This window comes from Pectinophora gossypiella, chromosome 20, assembly GCF_024362695.1.
Source record: "Pectinophora gossypiella chromosome 20, ilPecGoss1.1, whole genome shotgun sequence".
Classification (NCBI taxonomy): Eukaryota; Metazoa; Arthropoda; class Insecta; order Lepidoptera; family Gelechiidae; genus Pectinophora; species Pectinophora gossypiella.
The window spans coordinates 5,486,671-5,506,363 of NC_065423.1; the positions used below are offsets into that span (position 1 = coordinate 5,486,671).

The 19,693-nt window shown below is 36.3% G+C and overlaps 1 protein-coding gene across 1 annotated transcript in view; it reads left to right on the top strand.

The window, feature by feature from the left end:
• Positions 1-19,693, top strand: part of LOC126375972 (tetratricopeptide repeat protein 28) — a 75,545-nt gene that overhangs the window by 5,773 nt on the left and 50,079 nt on the right. Inside the window, exon 2 of the mRNA XM_050023072.1 lies at positions 1,998-2,052. Coding sequence (XP_049879029.1) covers positions 2,029-2,052 — 24 coding nt within the window. The 5' untranslated portion in view covers positions 1,998-2,028. The remainder of the gene's footprint in view (positions 1-1,997; positions 2,053-19,693) is intronic.

Below are 19,693 nucleotides of genomic sequence, written 5' to 3' on the forward strand. Positions count from 1 at the left end.
ATAATGACCAGCCTTTGAGTACGTTATCTTGCAATAGGTCCATAGCTTACGCGGCCTCTATCGGAATGGTATCTATTTTTTTTTTCTTTGTTGTCACTTGTCAGGTTAAGAATGCAATATCAGAAGAAGGAAAAAAATGATTGGGCTCCTTTGGAAAGGTTGGAAGGCGCGAAACTCGTACGTAGCTGCTGAGAAAAATGGTGCTACGGACGTGAGTTGGCTAAAAGTCGTTTACATAATGCATTTTTTTTATTTGTGTTTCTGATTCTGATAACCTTCCCCTTTAAAATTGATATACATTATGATATATAATTATGTATATAGACTTAGTTAAATAGTTTTTCGACAACAAATTCTGAGGTGATTTTGCAGTCCACTACTGTACACTCAGGACAAACATGGCCGTAAAAAAACTCTAGGACAGAGTTTGATAGAACTTTGCCAGAATCATAGGACAAGTATAAGCTATCATTACATGCAAGTCTCACCAGTGGAGGTTCTTGGACCAAGTTCCAAGTTGCTGATAAGCTTATAATATGCAATACCGTAATGACTTGCTAATGATGACGATTTCTTGCAATAGGCAATAGCTTAGCCGGTCTCTATCGGAGAGGTGTTTATTTATTTTTCTTGTTATTATCACTCAGATCAAATTCCGGAAGCAATATAAAAAAAATCGGTAAGATACTTTTGGAAGGGGTAAAAGGCATGAAACTTGAACTTAGCTACCGAGAAACTGGCGCTGCAGATATAAATTGACTATAATTCGCTTACAAAAAGATTTTTTTTTGTTTTTTTTTATGTTTCGGATTCTGGAAAAGATCCTCTTTAAAATGATATACAATATGATACATAATTATTTATGTAGACTTAGTTATCCAGCAACAAATCTTGAGCCGATTTTAGCTCCCACTGTATTTTATCACATTTTTAGCCAGGACAAACATGGCCGTAAAAAAAGAACCCCGGGACAGAATCTGATAGAACTTTGCCAGATTCATAGAGAAAGCATAAGCTTTCATTACATATAAGTCTCATCAGTGGAGGTTCTTGGACCAGATTCGCCCATTCTCCTTTGGAAAACTAACCCACCTATCTATCCAAATAAATCGTTCCATGAAATTCCATACAATTTGTTTACCTCACTAATTGATGTAATGGGTATAGAAAGATCACAAAATCATTAATATCGTAAATGAGACTAAATATATACGGATGTTCGGTTATCAGATGGCATTTATTGCTCGAATCAAATCAATCTGGAATTTGACGACTGTCGGAGGATACCTGGCGCCTCATGTCTTGATTCAAACACCGTCTCATGAATATCAACTTTATATATTCTACCATAGAAGAAGTTTTCGAGTAACCTATAAGACGTTGACTGTGGACATTCCACAAAACTGCACATTAAGACGTCTTCCGCTTGTCCAGTAGAAAGCATGTTTCCTGAGGTGATTTAGTATCTAAACTAAAGGTAAATATGTCCTTTACAAAATTGCCTCCATAATTATCAGAAAATATTCTCTAACAATAATTAAGTTGATGGAAAAATTTTGATGTTTGTACCGCGCAGTGGATATATAAGAAAGGCACATCCTTCAATCATTGAACCTTAAAATCAACAACACAATTTGCAGCCATTTTTAGTATTTATATCTAAAGACAAAAATATAAAGAACAGTAGATACTTATATTATGTAGTGTTAAAATTAAACAAAATTTTGTTTGTCAGTAGCCAAGAATAATTACAGAGGACAGATTTTTTCTTGCGGAAAAGAAAAGCTAGAAATGAACAAGTGTTACTATTACAATCATATTTGGCCACACATTGGCTTAAAATTAATGTTAAAACCAAGTGATAAGCATGAACGTTATAACCTATAAATTATAACCTATAAAGTTAAAAAAAACCAAGTGAATTTGAATTTTTAACGAATTGATTAATTAATACAAAAAAGATAAATATCTATTTAACATGTAATTATTATTTGCAGGTTATAAAAAGAAGAATGTAGGCGAACAACGATGTCACAGCGGGACTTTTCAGAGGTTCGTGATGCAATTCATTTACATAAATTATATTATATTAATTGACTGTAGATGAGTTAGACCCCCTACATCGACATTCGCTAACGGTTCAACATGGCTTTAGACGGTAAACATATCTCGTTAAAGTCATTCAAATCTTGAAACGACCAATTTGATTTTAGTGTGACCTTTCTAACTATTACTCATCAGAAATGTGTTACATGCGTTTACGAACGTGAATTTATGCATGTAAATTATGACTGTCTACATAACATAATACTAATTTATTAACTTACACATACGGTCACGAGCATTAATATGTATACACTTTGGTTTTTTTTTTATTATTTTTTATTATGGAAATGGGTCGCTTAGAAGTACGATACACTTTGGTACCATGTCACATTAACTTTTTTGACAAATTGAACAGTAAGTCTCACTAAATGTCAAATATGTTAGTACGACAGAGTCCTAAAGTGGGTACATTATATTGCTTATGACTGTACATCAATATACAGAGTGTTAGGGACATTGTAACGAAAACTTTGAGGGGTGATTCGGACCATATTTCTGAGTTGATATCAAGTGGAATTTTCCGTCGCTAATGTATCCACACATTGAAAAAACAACTGAAAATAATTAAAAAAACACTAAATTTTTCGTGAATTTTCCAACAGGAAATTTCACTTGTTATCAACTCAGAATCATGGTCTGAACCATACCCCTCAGTATTCGTTACGTTGTCACTAACACCCATACCTACTTGTATGGCTACCTGAATGTACTTGTCCGGGGTGTAAGTGACATCGTAACGAATACTGAGAGGGATGATTCAAGTCATGATTCTGAGTTAATATCAAGTGGAATTTTCCATCGCAAAAGTATAGAATTGAAAATAATTAAAAAAATCTAAAAAAGATAATTTTGCGACGGAAAATTACACATGATATTAACTCAGAATCATGGTCTGACTCGTCCCCTTTCATTACGATGTCACTAACACCTTGTATATTTAATATTACACACAGCATTACGTGAAGAATAAATGCTACACATGTTTGGTAACATTAAAAATAAAGAAAAAGTTAACCAATATTCACAATAGGCGTGAGTTTATGTACGTATATATAGTGTACTTATACCTAGTAACTACGTACAACTTGGAAAAAGGAGATTATGTTACAAATAAAATACTTCATAACCTTTCTATTAACAAATTCGTGACAAAAATGAAAAGCTTATATCCCCCAAGTAATAAGATTCCGTAGTGTAATTTATGTAGTAAACTTTATGAACATAGTCAATCATAATAATAATATTCGAACTAGTCATAATAGACGCACTGAAACTGAAGGTTGTAGGGTGGACCTTAAACTTGCCGGATTGCATCAGCGCCCGCGCAGCTCGTCGCCAGTCGCGCGGCGGGCGACGTGTGAACTTATAGCACTGCGTGACTTGCTACTTCTAAGAGTATGATGCAATGTGGAGACTTAAGCGGTTTGTATAATACATATACCGCCCGTACTCTTATCGATTCCTCTTAAAGTCATAAGACCGAATGTCCTTTTAAAATCCAAAATCAATTGTTTAACTATTGTACCTAGAAATCTCGGCCTCCTGAGGTTAATCACATCACATCCCTAATTTAAGAGCCACGCTCTTGTCGGTGTAGCATTCTCCATGCTACTTTTTAGGGAAAAATAGGGCATTGGTTTCCCTCTAGCCTTCTCGGGAAGTTAATCAATTAACTTAAATGGGCGCTTAAATGGAATACATATACACAAATTGAATAAAAATAAATTGCATTAATCACACACAGTTGGCTTGACCATTATAGACGACGATACGGCTCACCACCTATCACGTTGGTCTAACAGAAAGCCCGGTGAGTTGTGAGTACTTAGTTCATCTTGCGATGGATGTACCACTGACTACCCCATTGGGATATAGGTAGTCCTGAGCCTATGCATGTATGTACATGAATCTAAAGCAAAAAAGCTCGAGATAGAACAAGGACAAATGTTTAGCTTTAGAATCAACTAGGGGTTTTAAAAGGCCACATCAAAGCAATTCATCTATAAAAGCAATATTGCTATTTGATATTTGTGTGCATTGCGCACTTACTTTCATATGCGCAAATGTCAACTTGCAGTATAGATTTTTAGATGGTATTTTAACCCCCTGGTCATATTTTCCATAACTTAGACCACTCGGGTGACTTTGTAAGTTACACATAAGGCCGATACAAATTAATGTAATTCAAATGCTGTTAAGGTGTAGATGTGAAGGATAGAGTGGGCGGCGCCGGCGCATTGTGCGCAGCGCCCTCACTGTTCCGGGGGTATTGAGGTTGTGGTAGAGTACCGTGCTTGGTACACTCGTGGGAGGCTATTGGGTAATATGCAACTAGTTTTTTTGCGTAAGTACATATATTGCTCCTGCGTCTATTCTCTATACAAATAGAAATACTGCCTGTATATACATAAGCACTTTTGGGTGGGAAGAATCACAAACTCAAATTCAAAGATATCTTTATTCGTTAGGTTACATAGTTACGCTTCGATTCGTAATTTTTACAGAACTATATTTTTTGTCGACTATCTTATCCGCCTAAAACTAGTTCCGCTTCTCACAATCTATATAGCTGAGGGAAAGAAGCTGTAAGAAAAACCTCGGCACAGGGTCCTAGGTTCTAGGCCCTACGTTCTTAAAAATGCATTCACAAATACCTTAAGCTAAAGATATTTAAGGGTTGCTCGAAATTATCAGCATGATGGGACATTGTAAAATTGTCTTTTCACCTCTTACGCACAGGCGCCTTGCGCGTGGAGCTATTAAAAATATGATTCAACAGCTATTTGCAATAAAATCTTCGTGAATAGAAACAATTTTATTGCGTACTTATAATACGCAGCCAGTAGCTGTTAAACACACGCTGAAAGCAATATTAATTACAATATCAAAGTTCCATTATACCATTCCATTACTGGTTATTATATGACTTCTATAAATCTTTACGTATATTATAGTACGCGTGGTTTACTTAGCGACCTTCTTCATAGCGCAATTCGAAACAGTACCTGTTGCATCTGCATGCGGCGACATAAGAAAATATATTTATAGTAAATCTTTCTCAAAAAAAAAAAGAAGAAAGAAAGAAGAAAAAGAGGAAAAAAGAAAGAAAAAAATATTAAGTATGATTTGGCGAAAAAGAGGAGGCCTGTACACGGCACTGGGGGTTACAGGCTGTGTAGATAGATAGAAGAAATCTAGCTAGCTCGTCCCCCGATACGAATAGGCGCGGGGCGGAGAATCACAGTTCTATACCCAGTATTATTCTTTAATCAGAATCATTTATTAACGGTTATTATCAAGATAAACTTGCTGAAAGTCAATTTAACATTTTTGTATCTACGTCATTTCGCTAGGTGTTATGGCTGAGGAGAAGAAATGACAAGAAACTGCAACAGCATAAAGTAAGCTTCACACGAGCTTTAAATTTATTTTCTGACAAATTCAAAATACTGTCTGGTATTTTATTGTAAAAACGTATACATAACCCCAAAAAAGACGAATTTAATTTACTTAGCCTAGAATTTTGGATAACTTTTGGATTTTGGATAATTCTTTGCCTCAATTTAAACATCCAGCCATCGCCGTGGCCAAGAACAAAACCGCATTCTTAATTTCTGTATTTCAATTACGTAGAGTATTCGTTTCTGCTCGGTTGTTCTGAGTTTATTAAGAACAAATGACATGGTGGGTCGTAAATGCGGTTGGATTCTTAAGTCCTGACTTGAACGCACAGGCATGTATTTGGACGGTTTTTCTTGTAATAATGGCTTAAGGAAATATACATAACATAACAAATACTTTATTGCACAAACAGGAAAAAACAAAATACAAAACAAAAAGAAATAGAATGAGCACAATAGACGGCCTTATTGCCAAGTAGCAATCTCTTCCAGGCAACCTATACTTAGTTATTATAGACTTTAGAACGAATATCTAAGTGTCTAAGTATTCTACTGAAGGTAAAAGTGTACCGAGCATGGAAAGGGGTGTTATCATACTGTTTTTTTTTTTGACGTGAGTTATTGTAGATTTTCCTCAAATGGCATTAACTACTTGGCCGGAATATCATACTATATCAGGCACATGATAGAAATATGAGTACAGTCATGAGCAATATAATGTACCCACTTTAGGACTCTGTCGCACTAACATATTTGACATTTAGTGAGACTTACAGTTCAATTTGTCAAAAAAGTTAATGTGACATGGTACCAAAGTGTACATATTAATGCTCGTGACCGTACCTACTCACCCTGTCTAAAATTAGTCTAAGACAACTTGATAATATAATAGGTACATCTACTTAAATGTTATCTATACAGGGTGTTAGTAACATCGTACCGAATACTGAGGGGGATGATTCAGACCATGATTCTGAGTTAATATCAAGTGGAGTTTTCCGTCGCAAAATTCAAGAGTTTTATGTTAAAATTTAGGTTTTATGTTTTGTTTAGGGGTAGACCAAGGATAACATTTATGAAACAAATAAAAGAGAAGGTGCAGGTCGTGTCGTATCGGGAGGTGAAGGTTTTGGCGGGAAGAAGAGAGGAATGGCGGTTACTCCACCGACAAGAGCGCAGCTCTTAAATAGAGAGAGAGAGATGTTAAAATTTAATTTTTCGTCGTACCTAAAATTATTTTCAGTTCCATACTTTTGCGATGGAAAATTCCACTTTATATTACGACGTCACTAACACCCTGTATTACACATCTTCATCTTAGTTTCCAAAGATATCGTTCCTACTAAATTAATGTCATCTCTTAAAAAAATATTGCGGGATAAAGCGATATGAGTACCAACTAGTCTTCTTCATATCGTGTGTTGGGTGTCAGGGTTACCAACTAGTGAGTTTTTACTTAGTATCATAACAATATGGTCTCATTCAATTCCTCGTCATCCCTAGCTCCATCGCTGCAAGTTCATGTAAGGAAACCGTGTCTGGGAGGCGCCTGCGCCGCATTCTCGGTCGCCGCTGGCTAATTATGTATAGTTAACTTTACCCCGGGATTATAATGCGCATCGCAACTTACCATCGCCTCCACTGCATCTGTTGTTTAATGCCCTGTTTAGAGCTACCCTATTCTTGTTTCTTTTACGTGCCATAGAACAACAATCTCAGCTACCGTAGTTTATTTATATTGAGACAATAAAATATCGTAAATTCCGTTAAGTTATAAAATTGTGTAGCTAAATTGAAATTAATGACCCACATTAATTTTGTCGTATTTGTTGTTTTCGACGTATCGGAAGAGACCCTAGCAAAAAAGCCAGCACCTCATCGTACACCGCGATTATTTGAACTTTTATTACAATATAACCTAAATACAAGACTTACTGATGAAAGTTAGTAGTCGTTACATGAGCCATGTCAGGGGCCTATGGCGGTTCAATAGTAACCCTGACACCAGGGTTGATGGAGTTGGTAATCCAACTCACAACCCACACGATAGAAGAAGAAGAAGACCTAAATACATAGGTAATTGATAAACTTAGTATCCTAAACTGTAAACATAAAAACGTAAACTGCCTATACACGTCAACCGGAGGGGGTATGGAGCATACTCCACCACGCTGCTCCACTGCGGGTTGATGGAGGTGTTTTTACGGCTAATAGCCGGGACCAACGGCTTAAACGTTCACTCCGAAGCACGGAATCGCGTTACTTTTTCTGACATTCAGGTGATTCAAGCCTGAAAAGACCTTATCTAACAAAGGACAGTCTCACATAGAACTATACTAAGCTAAACCGTAAATCAATATAAAAAAAAACAGTTGCCCACATAAGATCACGCCTATTTTCGTTGGGGTAGGCAGAGATCACGAAATCACACCCCGGACATTTCATACAAAACACCTCGTTTTACACAGACACTACGCATTGACGTTATCGTACACGCGCATCTGTGTGTGTGACGTCTGACGTCATATGATTGAAGACTAACGCATAGTCTGTGTAATACGAGGTTGTTTGTATGATGTGACCGGGGTGTGACGAAATTCCACTTAGGTACTAAGATCCTGACGCACCACTTTCGATTCTTCCACTCTCATCAGCCTTCATGCATGCTCGCCGGTTTAGAGTACTCTTGACCTGGCCTTTCTTTAAATCATCCTGGATTTGATCGCGGTATATACGGGTAGGGAAGGGGAGAAATGCGTTTCGGAAGTATGTGACTTGAGAAGCTCTCTAAAAATCTGGACCTGTCAAATCTTCAATCAAAAATAGGATAAGTCTAGGGAAATTATAATGTACGTCTAGGGATTCCTCTTCCAACTTATCTACTTGTAATTATATTTACTAAATTAATAATAAGTCCAAAATTATTCTAGTAGGCGTCACAAAAATTCCTACCCTACTTCCAGTCTTCGCAGCAAACCGTAACAATTACAACAAATAGACCGTCACAATTGGTATCACAGGATGCCACAGATTACTTTGATGATAAAATTTCGCACACGCAGCGGTCGTGCGACCGCGCCGGTATAATAACAGCCGCGCCTCGGACGAGATGCTGTAATAACCAGTTGTTTGCGATCTCCGTACACTTGCCTTACTCCATAGAATAGATACACATGCAGTAAGGTAAGTAGAGTCCGCCAATCACTCATAAATAATCGCGCTACTGCCACGCCTGTGCTGGTTTTACGCTACCATTCTAAATTTGGTATTTTTAACATATTACGTAATAAGTGTTCATTAGGAGAAATACTATGACTATATACATCAATTGGCTTCCACTTACCATAGCAAAAGAAATTCTAACGTTTTGATAAAATATGTGGTCAGTACATTGGCGATGCCATCAAAGAAAAACAACTACAGGGGTGTTGGAATGCAATCTCCACCTTCGGTGGGAATGGCTGGCTGGTAGGCTGTCAATGACTTTACAACATTGTCAGTCTACAGACAGCTATTCAAAAATTCTCTCTCTCGATGTAAGCGCGGTGCTGTAAACGTCTACAAATTATTGACAGCTGTATACTAAATTACATCCATTAGACAACCCTCAAAGCTCGGTGAGGTGTGGGTACTTAGTTCATCTTGAGATGGATGTACCGCTGACTACCCTAAATGAGACATAAGTAAAGTAGTAGTGAGCTTAGGTTCATGTTTATGGCAATCCTGGCCTTCGTGAGTGCACAAATGCGAATTAACTTCGAAGCTGTCACACCGTTAATATATTTTCGTATTATGCGTTCGCATCAACTCCAGATTAGCCAGACGCAGTACTTTCGCTGCCTCTTGACTTTGATCACTTAAGTTTACGCAGCATAGGAGTTCTATTACATTCACTATGAAATTATATCATTTTAACGGATTTTAATCGTGGTTTGTTTAACGTGGCGTGGTTAACATTCTTGTATACAGGTTATCATCAGTTTATTCTTGATCGCATGTCGCATATGAACAGTTTATAGGAAGTATGTAATCGATTACACCGCGCGGGCCTTCTATCATGAAACTGGTACTTCAACACGTTATCTACTGTACTTCACAGTCGAATGGTTGATAGCCAACCTTGTGTCACAGGATTCATCGACATCCTCCACATACATAGAGCAACACGGACCTCTGTCCACGTATAACCAATAGTAAACATATGTCTGTGTAAAATTACATCTTATATATAAAACAAAAGTGATATATCTGTCAATAAGGTCGTAACGCCGACAGTCCCTTTAAAATCCAAACTCCATTGTTTTACTATTGTGTCTGGAAACCTCGGCTTTATGAGGATAACATTGCAGCAGAGAACCCTGCTTAGGCAAATTAAATAAATAGATGCTTATATAAAATAAAAATCGTTGGTACCTAACTCAAGAGATTCCGAATTGAGAGATCCGGAATACCGGGCTCCCGGACCCTTTTCAGTCCCGAAAATCCCGGTATAGGTACATTTTTGTCCATCCCGGAATTTTTGGAAAAATAAAAATTGTTTAAAATACATACGGCTGAGAAACAAAAACTGTTCTACATGAATATAAACAACGGCAGTATTACCAGTACCCTTGGAAGCAGACTGCTTATTTATTTATTTAAAAAGTAAAAATAAAGTAAATTGCGAAGGGAAGCATCGTACAGTGGCTGTAGGTGCTTGAGTGGCGATTGTTGGGAGCACAATGCGCCATATATCATCACCTAGAGCCCTGAAGAAGCTTCTAGTTGTATAGAAGGGTTGTTAGTTTACTGCAATAACAGTTTATGTAAAGCAAGTATTAACATAAGCTCATACTAACATAAACTCACGCACGTAATTCGTCCGTAACCATGGGAACAGATCCTAGGCATAGTATAAAGAATAATACTTCGTATAGAATGGTAACTATCCGCCCCGCACCGTTTGTGTCGATAAACGTGGTGAAACGTCGTACTCACGCCAATTTCCCACCGGGGTAAGCAGAGACTATGGAACTCCAAAATTCGTAAATAAGTCAAAACAAAAATTCGTTTAAGTGAACTGATGAGCTGAGGTAATCAGTCACCAGAGAAATAATATTTTCATTATGTACACGTCGTTAGTACACGAAAACTCAAACTCAAAGTTTTCGTTACGATGTCACTAACACCCTGTATAAATACATAAATATATATTGTGATCCAATGTCATGATTTACTATTATACAAAGTAAAACTTGTAAGCAAAAGGAAATACGTAAATATAATTTGACACGTGGGGTTCAGTAACTTTTTTATTACCATTTGTATCTTAAAATTGAATACTACCTAAACATTTGGCGGCTCAATAATATTCCTGGCACCAGGGTTGATGAGGTTGGTATTCCACCTCACAGCCCAAACGATAAGAAGAAGACTTAAACATTTGTACGGATAATGAAAAATAATAAGATAAGTTACAAAGCAGAAAGAATTTGTTTGAATACCTCTCTAAAGTACTAAAAGTAAGTGAAATCAATATTAGTTAAGGGAACCTTTATTATGAACCTTACCTGACTGAAATAAGTGTGGAAGTTCATAACCACTTTTACTTTCAGGCTGTCTAAAATGGTCAGTCTGTCCGTCTAAATCCTTCAACTTTATGACCCTCAGAAACTATTTTCCCATTCGAGTTGGCAAACGATAATAATTTCCTAACATAAATTAAAATTTTACAGCCAATAAATAAAGATTTGACGTTATTTTTATTTTTGAGTAGTGTCTATAATTAACTGTATTCAAATATTTGAAGAAACATGTCTGATCAACTTTCCATCCGTTCTTGATTTACATATGTGATAGGTATAAAAAATTAATTATAAATTTAACTTTAATTAATTACCAGATTCACATTAATTAATGTTAGCTTTGATGTAAGTACTTTCTATTTTATTGCAGATAATAAAATGTGTTTTTATTTGCTAAAATCAATTTGTAATGAAACTTGATTTGCTTACGAGTTCTTTATATATTAGTATTAGTAAATTAAGTAATCTGTGACTAATTACGCATATTCTATGTTCTATCGATTTATTAAAGACAGCTTACGCTCGTAAATAAAAATTAATTCATTCATTATTTATGAATGAATAGTGTAATCTATGACAAGAGAATGTAACATCTTTTTGTCCATGTTCACGTGAACAATATGTTACATTATTGTGTTGTGTGGAGTTTATCTTGCTATTGTTTGTCATGTTTTATTTTATCGAAAAAAAAACATTATAAAGACTTCACACTTTCATGTGAAAAATGTGGCGACTTTGTATTATAATAAGGATCGTTTTGGTTTCGAGAAACTTACTATATTATATTTATATTATGTAATAATATTAACATATACATTTCAAGCATAAATGTCTCCCGACTTTTCATTCGTAATTAGTTATAAAATCTTGTCCTTTTTCGTTAACGAACTTCGCTTTATCAGTAAAGTTTAAACAAAAAAATATTTATATATTATCATTAAGTATCAGTCAGTATACCAAATTGTCTACGTTTAGATTCATAACTGCTTATAGTAAAACATTGTACACCAGGATACAACCTTAATGAGACCAAAAGTGACTGCAAATTCGTTTTACCCATTCAGAAGATATCCGATACGTTACTTTATGATGCATACACGAGTGTATTTTAAACTTCAAACACTTCTATGTCTTTTATAACCTCAAAACACAACATAAAATGCTGTGATATTAACAAAACATTTTCCCACACAGGGTCCTCCGCAAACAGACATTAAAATTCAAGCATAACCTAAACATATTAGCATCCATTGAATATCTCCGGAATAGAAATACTGTATTGAATACCTCTGGCGAGGTAACGCGCGGTTTGCGGTCTGAAGCCGACAAAGATGAACTCTGTTCATTTCACAGAGATCACTATAAAATGTTAAGACAGCCACACACACGAACAGGCATTAATTGGTACAACCGACTGATTAGAATTGAATGTGTGTAGATGAATATTCAAGAAAAAGCCGGCTGCATTATGTAAACGTCGTGAAACGAAACGAATATATCAACATGGCTGGCCTGACAGACGGCACAGTTGTAAGTACAAATTAGTATTTATTTTTAACTCAAGACTACGATCATGAAACATGGACATTTTCTTACCTACAGTTTTATTTTAATTTATTGGAGTAATTGTACTAAGTAAAAGAAAGAAAAACTGTATAGATAAGTTTACTCAACATTTTCTGGACTTTCTTAGAAAAGAGTATGAGGAAGTAAAAGAGGCAGAATAGAGCTTTAACCCATCACCGGATAGAGTAATCGACAAATAATTTAACAGAAAATAATTTGTGATGGCACGTCGCTAACTTGTCACAGCTAATATCCATTCAATAGCAAAGAAACAAGAGAAATAATAAAGACAGATCTTTCAACGCCATTGCTAAGCTTTAGTCGTTGAGATCAATTACGAATTGAGAATCACATCTCTGCGTTTTAAAACCACAACATCCGCAGACACCCTTCCAAGGATCGAATTGAGAAAAACTGTATCGAATTTAAAAACGTTTTAATGTGGTTACGGCGTCCGTCCCTCTGCAGGCAGGAAAGCGATCGTCCCTTCACCCGATCGATAAATTAATATTCTAAAATAAGTATTACAAAATTATAAAAAAGAGATTTTAGTACAGATTAAGATCAAGTGGATCATTTGGGATTACGGGCGTGAGTTTATGTATGTATGTATGTATTAAGATCAAGTGAAATGACAATACGCTGCTACTATGAGTATCACTCAACCTATATTGAAAATTCATTGAAATTGAAGATATTTATTTAGGTACAAACGCGTGTATCGAAGTGCGCCAATACTTAAGGCTCAAGATTAGGGTATATTAGAAAAACTTTTATAGAAAATAATATCTTATCCCATTTACTATATTTTATCTAACCGTCTGTCAAATTTAAAACCATAATTCAAATCAGAATCATTTATTCAGTATAATTATCATGGATAAACTTGTTGAAGGTCAATGTAACATTTTTGAATTTATGTCATTTCGCAAGTTGCTGAGGAGAAGAAATGACAAGAAACTGCAACAGCGACACATCTTTTAAATCAATGAGGGTATACATTACAAGTTATTTAATAACTAGAGGAAGAAATGACAAGAAACTGCAACAGCAACACATCTTTTAAATCGATGTAGGTATACATTACAAGTTATTTAATAACTAGAGGAACACATTCAAGGCCCTCGCCCCAACACTCTTCTTCCTACTCTTTCAGTTTACACGCTATACGCCTTCAAAGGAACCTCGGACATTAAGTCGCCGATGAGTAAGTAATACCACAGAAAAGGAAATAATACGTGATGCAGAGGTGCTTAGCGTAATGCGTGTTTATGAGTGGGTACGCTGAACGAAGCCTGGTGCAACTACTCTGCATTTACCTAGTATCTTTGTACCTTAAGGTGTTTGAATCCTTGAGGCAGGAATAAGCAACGCTAATGCTTGGTTATGATAATTTAATCGCAGCAGTTTATTATAAACTAGAATCTGATTTGAGAGGTTTGAGACGGATGAGATTAGCATATTAGGATTTTTTATTTTACATTGTCGTTTCACAAATATCCATCCAGAAAAGGTGGAGGTAACGTAGTACGTACCTATACCTGCTTAAATCAGTTATTACGTATTATTATTAACTGATTATATGCGTATGCCATTTCCATATCTCGGGCCTATGGAGTCCCAGACTTTTGAAAGACGTGCGTGGGGCCGCAATAAACACGTAGAGGCCCCTTAAGACAATTTAATCTAAATGTTGTGTGACACCAACCGGCGATCCCTGTATGCACTATGGGAGTGCCCCAAAGACAATCCCCGGTTCGTGTAGGACTATTGCAGATTATGGAAACAAAGGGAACTGGACTATTGGGTTGGGAGTAACTTATCATTATTATGAAAACCTGAAGCTCAGTTGTCAGTTGAAATCCGTATGAAATCGTCTAACTTGTCTTACTTATTGAGATGGACAAACTCAAAAGGAAACCACTCAGGGTTCATACCATGAATACCTGTGAAAAACGACGAGTAATATCAGGTACTTTGAAGGGATGCCACGCAAAATTGAGCCTTAATTCTGTAGAAACATCGAACCACTTCATCATAGTATTAAACATGTTACGTTGAACAATTTCTTTAGCAATCTTAGGCTCTCGTGTATCCTGATAGCAGCCATGTTGTTCGTTGCTTAACATTTTTCTCCGTTGGACGTGTCCAATTCGGCGTCTGCTAATTTCAGGATAACATCGGCCGCTTCGACGCTACATTCCTTCGCGTCTAATAACTAATTAACTGGACCCGGCCCTTCGTATGAACGAAAGCCGAACAGGGCCCTATTAAGTGTTCAAAATTGTTACTATAGTGTTCAGGCATCCAGTAATTGCTAGATGTAAGTTAAGTACTATATAACGCCCAAACATTCCTCACAAATTGTTTTTTCCAAAATTCCGAAACATTTTACTATAAATAGAGACTTCAATTAAGAATTATTTTATTTAAATGATAACTTTATAATGATAATTATAAGTAAATAAATATATATTTTTGATAAAATGACAAAATAAAATTGGATAACCATTGTATCTTTTCGTAGATATATTTATGATCGTAATTTTATTCAAATTATAACTTTATAATGAATGATAAACAAATAAATATATATTTTTGACCAAAAAGTCGTAATAAAATTTAATTACCATTGTTGTATCTTTTCGTAGATATATTTACGATCGTAATTTCTAGTAAAAAGTAAATAAAAAATCCAATAATGTTTAGAACAGTCGTCAATTTTAATAGTCTTCGCGATTGAAATACCTAAATAAATTCTAGTATAATTTTAGATCCAATAAAAACGGCAATTTCCATTAATTTTATAGTAAGACATAAACCAACAACACAGTTGGCATACTCACAGTATACATTAGATTATGTAAATGGTAAAATATAAGTTGTTGGCTGGGTACTTTAATGTATGTAGTGAGTAAAGTATGGGATAAGTAGATACAGAGAGAAGTAGCTCCAACACCAATAAGACTTTAACAACAAGTTACCTCAATTCGGATACTTACAAAAGTTTTAAGGAGATATCGGGCGCAATAAGCCAGGCCATAATGGATGCTAAGTACGTGTAAGATGAGGGTACGAATTGTCCAGTTTCCATTAAAAGAGAATAGCTACTGATTGCCACCCTGTTAAATGTCTCGGATCTTCGCATCGCGATTGTTATTATAAGCTTTATGTTTCGCTCGATTACAGATGGTGCGTTCGGAAACCGACCGGAATAATGTAATTTTCGAACTTTTATATTTTGTTTGTTTTTTCGCACAACGCGCAATCCCAGTCGACCGGCTAATACGGAGCCCTCTTACACCATACATACCATAATTTTCCCTAAAGAGTTTAAAGCCAAAGGGCCTGAATAACACTGGCCGGCTATAAAATACAAGTTGTCTACCACGCCCACACTAGCTGGTTTGCAAGGGTTAAAAAAATAAAAGAATTCTTAATCCGCGATAATGTTCAGCGTAATAACAGACTGAATATAATTAAAACGAAAGAAGAAACAAATTCGATACGATGGTAGTCATTATGAAGGTTTAATTATCTGGAAATAGGAGCAGTAATGTGGCGTCTCATTGGCCGGGTAATTGCGAATAATCTTATGAATTTAATAATTAGCTGGCCCGTGCATACTTGGGCTATGCTGTCGTGAAGAATTGAACCGAATTCCATTGAAAAAGAAGATGAGAGATGTGTGGTAGAGACGGTAGCGCATTAGGAACGCACCTCGCGCTGTCATTTGAACAACAAAAACGGCGGACGATGATTGCGCGCGAAATCGATAGTCACGAGCGCATTCCGCGCGCATTGCCGCACTGGCGCACTGCACGCGTGCCGGAACAAAAACTATGATAAAAGCAATTTTCATCGGCATGTCACATGAATGCGTAGCCCAGGAACAAGGATAAGAAGCGACTGTCGTCTAGAAAATAACGCACATCTTTTATCGACTTACCCTTAAATAAACTAGCATTTACGCCATTTATTAATCCTCGTTCCTTGTTTAGCATAAATTAGCGCATAAAGACTGGAATTATAATCTCTAGCATATTTTATAATTAATTCCTTAACAAACTGCGAAATGCCAGTGCGCATCGTAAGCCTAGTCTATTTGAATTCAAACTGTTTAATAAAATCTTCCGCATTGCTGCTTTTAAAGCGGAATATGGAAATTACACTCGCCTAAAGTAGAAAGACAATATGGGTCCTATCCATTGATATTATTCATTAACATGTGATACATGCAAGCAATAGTAAACAGTACAGAATAGGAATTCCATTTATAGCTGGTTCTGTTTATTTGGTGGATCATGAATATAATTTTAGCAATACCGAGGTGTGCGAGTGCTGTCTCGTGTCAGAGGTCAGATCTCCCCCGGTGGGACCAGTCCAGAAGTGAGGGGTACGGGGTCACTCACGAAATGGTAATTGTTCAGGAATGCCTGGAATCCACCGCATTCGTGTGTGATTTTGCAACAATAACCCAGTTAAACTGAAAATTCAGTTCACGTGATATAACCGTGTAACATAACCTGTCTCCCAAACTCGGCCGGTTAGCACAAATAAGCATGGAAGTCGTGATGGAACCCGCGCCTCGGGCCAATGCGAACAGATGCGCGGAAGTCAAATACTTACAAGAAGATTTTTAATGCATAATGAACTGTCGCTCGGAGCTTTAAAAAGATTTCGTTGAAAATTTGATTATTCTCTTTTTTTAAACAAACAATACAAACATTCCTGCGTTCGGTAATTATTTTAAAATTAATTTGTAGACGCGACCGCAACAAATTGTTACCAACCGTAACGTATGTCCGACATCGATTCCCATAAAATCGTGCGTTTCGTTGAAAAAACTTGACTAAACCATCAAAATTATCAAAATCCGGTCCTGAATTATTGTGTGATTTGTCTCGGCACCCACACACGTTAATTGTTTTATTTTTTACCCGGCACAGGTAAAAATCCTTCGTAATTACCAAAAGGTGCACACAATAAGAAATCGGACGGGAAAGAAAATAGACAAACGCAGACCGACACGACGCCATTTTTTCAAGTTTTTATTTTTAACCCGTACCTGCCAGTGTGGGGTCTACAGAACGGGCTATTATACTATTTGTTTGCTCATTAAAACTTTGCAATCAAAGGACATTGCAACTTCAAAAAAAGGATTAAAATAAATTATTCATTGCATGAACATCAATAAAAAATTTACAACATTTAAAAAAACGTTGTAATTTGCTTTTTATGTTGTGGCATCAACATTTTTACAGTCTATAATAACAGTACGAATGTGTAACGTGGCCTGTGCTATGGCTGCGTACAAAATTAACTGAAGAATGTAATGAAAGTGTTGTCAGTTGGCAGACATGTGTAATATTTTCATGTTTTACACACAAGCCTTTGTGGAGTGTGACTACGCATGCGTATGAGTCGCGATCATAAACTGGCGCACAAACGTGGAATGAATTCGAAATGATTCCAACAAACATAAAGCTACAGGCTATGTGGGATCACGCTGCTGATGGCCAGATATGGTATGACACATCGTCATCTCGTGCATTCATTTCTTTTATACTAAGAAACTGTTCGGCTGTGATTTGATCTGACAAATTAACAACAAAACAATTGAAAGTGCAATGATACAAATAGAGCAATGTTGATACAGAAAGGGCCTTTTAATGTATTTAATAACTATTATATTTATACCAGTACATTATGATTAAGTAAACCCAGTTGATGTCTAATACATGTCATCACTCATCATAAACAGCATGGAACATACGAAAGTTTTCCTTTCATTCCTCATCAAAGCGTCATGTGTGGATTCAGAATGAAAAAAGGATAAATAATATTCTAGTGAGTAAATAAAGTTGTGAAATTCTCGTTCAAGTCCGTTAAAGCGGTGAAGTTTTAGAATTCAACAATAGGCTCTTACGAGTAGGTAATTTTATCTTTGCTTAGGTACGCCTTAAATATTGAAGCCTTCACTACATTAGAGAAGTTAACAAAGCTGACATTAGTCTGGCAAGTCACCCGTAGATAGAATTCTGCAATTCTACTTAAGACGCAAAGACCTTTGAGCATTTCAACATTCCTCATAAAATTACTCATTACAGACGTAATTCAATACTCCATTGCGAGTTTCCGATGCAGCCGATCAATTGGCGGATAGCACAAGTGTGTATTAACTGCAACTACCATATTAAAATTCTCCATACAGACGCTTACAAAGCGTTGGGCGGTCTCCTCCTTTAATTTCCCGAAGTAAATGAAAGGTCGTTTAAAGAAAAAATAATTACCAGATACACCGCGCTCGGTTATCAGGCGCCTCTTTAAACGAAATTTTAATAAAACGAATAAGGAACCATTACGTCCGCCATTTTTCAAGATGGCCGAAACAATCGGTGTTCGTTATTGACGCGGTAGGAAGGTTCCATTTGGATACTAACGTGCAAAAATAATTTCAAGATTTTTAAATAATTTTGAAATGTTAAAATGTATCTTAACCGAACCTAACTTTTAATAAAACATATATTTTTATTACATAAGAACATGACTATTATTTACCACTTGAATAGACAGAGACCATATAATCCTACTTTTTACGATACTGACACACCGCCAGCATAAAACGGCGTATAGAACAGCAACTCTCCGCTCCCCACCATCGGCTGAGCAAGGTTTACCTCACCCCCTCTCGGTCTTACTTTAGTCTTCAATCATCAGACGTCTCACATACAGATGCGCACGCCCGATAACGTCAAGGTAGTGTCTGAGTAAAACGATGGCGTTTGTATGAAATGTCTGGGGTGAGCAAGAAGCGCCACCAATCAAGCACTTTTTACAACCACAAAAAAAGCACAGCCTGTTTTTTTTTATAGACGTGTGACAGACACATACACCAACTCACGGACACAATCCCTATTTAATTTTATAGTGTAATATGGAAAATATTCCACGTTTAACGTTATTACGAATATAAGAAAGGCTATTGTTCCTACACGGGTAGCTTATTCCATTGTAAGGACAATATTGTATTGCTCCGTTTAGTAAGGTGAAAGG